This window comes from Athene noctua, chromosome 28 (genome assembly GCF_965140245.1).
Source record: "Athene noctua chromosome 28, bAthNoc1.hap1.1, whole genome shotgun sequence".
NCBI lineage: Eukaryota > Metazoa > Chordata > Aves > Strigiformes > Strigidae > Athene > Athene noctua.
Window position 1 is genome coordinate 6,407,957 of NC_134064.1, and position 6,087 is coordinate 6,414,043.

The following is a 6,087-nucleotide window of genomic DNA, read 5'->3' on the forward strand; positions in this document are numbered from 1 at the left end:
GAGCCCAGCCGGCCCCTGGGGAGCCCACATCCCCCCCGAGCCACCTGCATCCCCCTCTCGGGGTGGGATCCCTCCCGCCGCCGCTCTGCGCTGCCCGGCGCGCCGGCAGGCCTGGCCGGGGGACAAGCGCCGTGTTACTCTGGCAGCCTGGAAAGTTTTCAGGGTGTTTGGAGAATTTGGAGTTGAATTTCAAATTGTCAGGGGACTTTCCGGTCTTGGTGCTAGAGGTAGGCAGAAAATTACTGAGATAATACCCTTAATTTCCTGCAGATGGCTAATGTTCCCTTGAAAGACTGCCGCTCCGATCGTCCTTAAACACATCTTAGGAGAACATCTTATACCTCCTAACACAGGATAATGAGGGAAGTCATCTCCTCCGGCCCAGTGTTCCAGGCCTGCCACTGCTCCAACTTCTGAACCCGACTGAACTCTTCCTGGCAGTTTGGAAGCAGCCGCCCAGGGAAGTCTGAGGTGAAATGATCAGGTAACAGCTCCTCCGGCAGCTGCTCTGCCAGCTGGGCTCAGCCAGCCCGCGGAGGAGCAGCAGCTCTGCCCGAGAGGTCCGGCAGCCCCGGAGCATCCCGCGCGGCGTGGGAGATTTCTTCTGGCCAGGGTCGGGTCCGTCTGCAGCCATCAGGCGTCCCCCCCAGCCCTGGAGCCGTCTGAAACTCACCCACCGCTGCCACCCTTAAACGGGGATTAAACACAAACATTTCCTCCGGGTGACTGAAGATCCAGGTGAGCTGCTCATCTCCGCGGCCTTGGCAGCTTCACTGGGCTGTCAGGAGCTGCAGGTTACCCGGCTGAGGCATGGGAGCCTGTTCTCTGCTGCGTTTATGGTCATTAACAGTCATTAACGTGCAAAGCAGCGGTTGGTGCCCAGGGCCACGGTGGGAACCCAGCCCCGGGGCTGGGCTCAGCCCCATGGAGCGCAGCAAGCCCCCGGGGCCTCCCTGCTCCCCCCGAGGGTGCTCCTGCCCCGCAGGCCCTGCTCCAGGCAGAGCAGAGGAGGAGGAGGCTGGCGAGGTGTCCTGGGCGGGATGAAGGCGCAGCACATTCTGCTGAGAGGTTTTGCAGACGGAGAGGGAAGAGGGGCCGGCGGGGAGCCTGTGGCATCACCTGGGCGCTGCGCTGCGGCCACGGGCGAGCTCGGGGTGAGCTGAGGTGCTCCCCGTGGCCCCGTCCTGGCTGCGCTCTGCCGTGGCCACGCCGTGCCGGTGTGTGAGCGAGGGGTTGTTTCGTGCCTGTTTTCCTTCCCTGTTTTTAATTTAGAAAGATCTGGAAGCTGGGCCTCGCTCCTCCCCACGGTGACCCCCAGCCGCGCGGCAGTCGCCAGCTTCAGCGTTTCGCCTGGAAACCAGCACAGGCTGGGAGCAAAGCCCCCCCCTTCCCCGCTGGGGAGCCGGGTGGAGGTGGGTGAACCCAGAGCAGTCTCGGGCCACTTACACATCTCTGACCAAACCCGTTTTCAGACCAAACGTCCCCACGCACCCCCCAGCTTCTTCCCCCCAGCCCTCGCAGGGCTGCTGTGGGGCTTTCCAGGGGGTCGGGGCTCGACCTCCTCCCCACCCCGGCAGGCAGCCGGCCCCCGGGCTGGGAGACACAAGTCCTTCCCGGGGGGATTTGTGCTGCAGAGTTGCCAAGAGGAGCTCTGCCCCCCCCCGTGCCCCTCGGCGGGCACCTGTGGGCGCTGCGGGGCCGGTGGCACGTGCCCGAGTCTCGGCTCTGCCCGGCGTGTCGGGACCCCGGGAGCTGTGCTGGGACCCCCCCTTACCCCACAGGCACAAAAAAGGGCAGAGTCAGCAGTTTTGCTACACGACTCCCCCCCCCCCGAGCGAGCAGAGGAAACGAACCCAGCAGAGCCCCATAAATTACTGGATTCTGTTCTGCAACATCGGGCAAATTAAACATTGCAGAGCTCCAGGGCCGTGTGTGCTTTGGCGTGGGGAGAGCTTTTCCAGCCACGCCAGCGCCAAACACCTTTCAGGCCTCCCCCCGGCTGCGGTGGAGCCTCCCCCCGGGCATCCCCGCGCTGTCGCTGCTCCCGGCGCGGGGCCGGTTGCTCCAGCACCCGCCGGTGCTGCCCGCGCCCGGGCTGGCTGCGGGCTGTCGGCTGGGAACGGCTCCTGTGCCACGGCCGGGCCCTGCGTCTTCCGCCGAGAGCTGGGGAAAGATGCACCGGTCAGCACTTTTAGAGTAGATTAATATTCAGAGGGAAAAGCACTGATTTAGTGGGGCCCAAGCACAACAAAGCCTGAGATTTATAGCCTCCTGTATTTGAGCAACGCATTCCTCGCAGCCTTTCTGTCTCTGTTATAAATTTGTAACAAAGGAGCCGGAGGTTTACACCAGCTTAGAGTAACGGAGAAGGAGGGCTCGACGGCCAGAGCCCGCGCGGGGCGTCACGGGGCGTCACGGGGCGCGGGCAGCGACGTCCCGGGGCTGCAGGGACGGTCCCGTCCCACCCCCCGTCCTCGCCCCCGGCGGAGCCCCGGGGATGGGGGGGCTGGGCCGCGGTGGGACCCCAGGAGGAGGCCGCCCGGGGCAGGCGGAGGGGCAGGAGGGGACGGGAGCGGGTCCCCGCAGCTGCCCCCGTTTCCCACCGACGCTTTGTTTGGGTGAGGTGACCCGATCCGGCGGCTGACGGGGGCGGGCGCGGAGCTGTCAGGGGGTGACGGGCAGCGGGGGACCTCGCCCGGAGCCCGCCCGAGTTCCCGCCTCGGGACACGTGCCAGGACCCCGACAGCCACTGCAGGTTGCCTCGGCCGCAGCTGCGCACATCTGGCTCCGTCTTTGCTCAGCTGTGGGTGGCCGGGGGGGGCCGGAGCCGGACCCCTGGGTCCAGCCGGGGGGGACGCGCGGGGCCGGGGGCGGCTCTGGGCGCCGGACCGTGGGACCCCGTGCCGAGGGGGCATCGCGGGGTTTCCTGCCATGGCTGGCGGGCGGACAAAGCCCAGCTCCGCGCCGAGCCAGCCGCAGCCAGGCCCTGGGCCGCCGCCAGGAGATTGTCTCGGTCCGGCACAGCTGGAGAGCTTTAAAAGGAGAGAAAGAGGAAGGCGAGGAGTGGAAGAGACAAAGGATGCTGCGAGAGCCAAGCGTGCCGGCGTGGGCCGAGCGCTCGGTGGCCACCAACACCCGACAGCCTGGCCACCCGCTCGGGGGCTCCCGTGGGCAGCAGCTCCCGACCCACCGTCGCTTTGGGGTGGTTTCCCGAGGGGGCCCCGTCCCTGCAGAGCTCCGGGACGAGGGGCAGCGCAGGATCCCCGCGGGGGTCTCTGCGGGAGGGACCCTCCGTGCCCGAGGGGTGCGAAGAGGGCGCAGGGCCCTGCGTGCCCTCCCCTTCCCCAGCCCTGCAGCGCGGCTGGAGTCGCTCTGCTGATTATCATATTTAATTGCCCTCCTGGTAACCCCAGGAAATGAGCAGAAGATGGTGATAGCAGCAGTTTCTGATGATGTAAACACGAGCTCCAGCTCTCCCCGCCACCTTGCCAAGTCGGTCCCAGGGAGAGCGGTGATTTATGGAGACCCCCAGCCCCGCTCCCCCTGCTCCCGGCTGCCTGGGCTGCGAGTTTAATCTAGGACTGTGAATTCAACATAAATCACTTGATTAAAAGCTCTACTTAATTTAGGAGGGTGGGGAGGCGGGGTGGGGGGCAGAGCACAGCTGATCGATTTAATTTACACAGGGAAACAGCAACAAGCAGATGCTTTTAAGAGGGCCAGTGAGGCCGACGACGCTGCGGCCATTTCACCTTAACTATTGCAGCGCTCGGCAAAGGGGCTGGCAGCCGCTTGCCCCCCCCCGTGTGAGCCAGCACCCAGCACCCCAAGCAGCTTGGGGGGCCGTGGGGCTCAGGATGCAACTTGTGATGCCCCGACCGAGGGTCCTCGGCAGCATCTGACCCTTCCCCGGGGTCAGCGGGTTCTGTAGGCAGCAGGTCAAGTTTAAATGCAACCAGGCTGGGGCTGGCACCGGCTGCGGCCTGGGAGGAGAGAAAAAAAGTGGAGAGATCGAAGCAGAGCCACGGCACTCGTGTCAGGATGCGGGATGCCCGGCCGGACCCCGCTGCCCTGGCCCCGTGTCACCCCGAGCCCGCGGGGACGGTGGCACCTTCTGCAGGGTCCTGCCCCGACGCGGGTGGCTCGTCCCCAGGAGGGGACCCCCCCAGGTGACGCGTGGCTTTGGTAGCAAAAATGAGGCGAATGGTTTTTAGCTGTTGAATGAGAGTGTTTTGGTGGGGAACGCGGGCGCCGTGAAAACCAGGGTCCCCCCCAGACCAGCCGCCGTCCCTCGCTGCTCTGAACGTGCTTGGACGGGCTTTAGCACCCGGACCCCTGGCAGCCCCCTCCCCACCCACCCCCCCCAGAGATCCCCCACCGCCCTCTCCAGGGACGGGGCCACGGCTGGCAAAGGCTCGGTTAAAGTCTTTAATAATTACAAGAATTCCAGATTCATTACAGAAGAGTTTACAACAAATAATATTTCTCCATACAAAGGCAAAATAAACTTTTCAAGTAATAGCGTCCTGGCTCTGGAGTCTCAACGCCAGTGACAGGGAGGGAGGGGGGCACCTGTGGCCCCTTCCCCAGCGAGGGGCTGCCCCCACCCAGGAAAATGCCCCGTTTCCCCCCCCCCGGCACGGCAAACTGGCACCAGCTCGGGCACTGCGACTGCCGCCGGGACGGAGAGTGGCGGGCAGGGACGGGCAGGGGAGGGCAGGGGAGGGGGGCAGGGACGGGCAGGGGAGGGCAGGGGCAGGCAGGGGAGGGCAGGGGAGGGCAGGGATGGGCAGGGGAGGGCAGGGGAGGGCAGGGGAGGGCAGGGACGGACAGGGGAGGGCAGGGGCAGGCAGGGACGGGCAGGGGAGGGCAGGGGCAGGCAGGGGAGGGCAGGAGAGGGCAGGGGCAGGCAGGGGCGGGCAGTGTGGTGCCCCGGTAAGGCACTGGCGGGCATCGCCCTGGGAGCGGGGGCTGCACAGGGCGGGCCCCCCCCCTCAGGGCTGAGACCGGGCACCGAGCGGGGCTGGGGCCTCGCAGCACCGCTCCGGGGGGACGGTGCCTCGGGGGGACGGTGCGGGACCCCCGTGACCCCCCCAGCTCCTTCCCAACAGGAGCCACGGCCGGGGCAGGGGCTGCAGCCCCCTCCCCAGGGCACCATCCCCACCCAAGGCACGGGGCCCCCCGCACCCCACACACCAATATGGTGCCGCGGGCGTGGGGGCGAGGCGATGCCCGGCCCCAGCCCCGCCAGAGCCCGGGGGGACGGGGGGGCCAGGGAGCGGCCAGGCACGTAATGACAACGTATTCCCAAAAGGCATCGACACATTATTATTATTGTTTAATACAACCCCATATAAAACTGAAGCAGCAGCAGCAATTCTTATTGAGGGACCTAAACTGAAATAGGTTTAGAACATAATTTAAAAAAATAAAAACAGCAAAAGTAGCAAAATATATGAACTTTTTTTTTTTTATAGCAACTGATATCTACCAGCCACTAGTACCTTACTACCAAACTGGTATATCTCTGGTAACAACCCTTTTAAAAAGACATGTAAATATATATTCATATTTATACATATTTTTAGTTATGTACACAGGACTCTCGTTTTTAGCACTGCTGGATTTGGCTGCCTCTGTCACCAGTGCTGAGCAACGCACGTGCTGCGCTCCCGCGCCCGGGCTCTGGGCAGCGCAGCCCATCGGCGCTGGCACCGCGGAGCTTCCCAGGCAGCGAGCGCCGCGCAGGCAGGACCCCCGCGCAGGACCCCCGTGCAGGCAGGACCCCCGGCGTGGCCGCAGAGACCCGGCGCTGGCCTCGGCTTAGCGCGTTCTCCAAGCCGTGGATAAGCCCGGCTCTCCGTGCCCTGCCAGGACATGCCATCCCAGAAAGGGGGGTGCTGCCCACAGGAGAGGGTTTTGGCTTCACCAAGTGGAAATATTCAAGCACAGACTTCATGGAAAAGAGGTTTGAAAAAAAAAATAATAAAAGGAAACACCAAAAAAACACCAGAACAAAACCTTCGGGCTGCAGAGAGTTCACAGCTAAGGCGGCAGGAGAAGCGGGCAGGCGAGGTGGGTGGTTTT

The 6,087-nt window shown here is 64.3% G+C and overlaps 1 protein-coding gene across 1 annotated transcript; it reads left to right on the forward strand.

Moving 5' to 3' along the window:
- Positions 1 to 357: 357 nt before the first annotated feature.
- On the forward strand, positions 358 to 2,432 carry LOC141971197 (uncharacterized). Its single transcript, XM_074928364.1, has 3 exons — positions 358 to 384; positions 851 to 1,154; positions 1,273 to 2,432. The coding sequence occupies exons 1-3, from the start codon at positions 358 to 360 to the stop codon at positions 1,905 to 1,907; spliced, it is 966 nt and encodes a 321-aa protein (XP_074784465.1). The 3' UTR covers positions 1,908 to 2,432.
- The last annotated feature ends 3,655 nt before the right edge of the window (positions 2,433 to 6,087 follow it).

Excerpts from the sequence above, each read along its gene's own strand:
- LOC141971197 (XM_074928364.1), top strand. The coding sequence starts at position 358 with ATGAGGGAAGTCATCTCCTCCGGCCCA. Across the intron at positions 385-850 it reads AAGTCATCTCCTCCGGCCCA|TCATTAACGTGCAAAGCAGC; the intron begins GTGTTCCAGGCC and ends GGTCATTAACAG. Across the intron at positions 1,155-1,272 it reads CGGCCACGGGCGAGCTCGGG|AAAGATCTGGAAGCTGGGCC; the intron begins GTGAGCTGAGGT and ends TTTTTAATTTAG.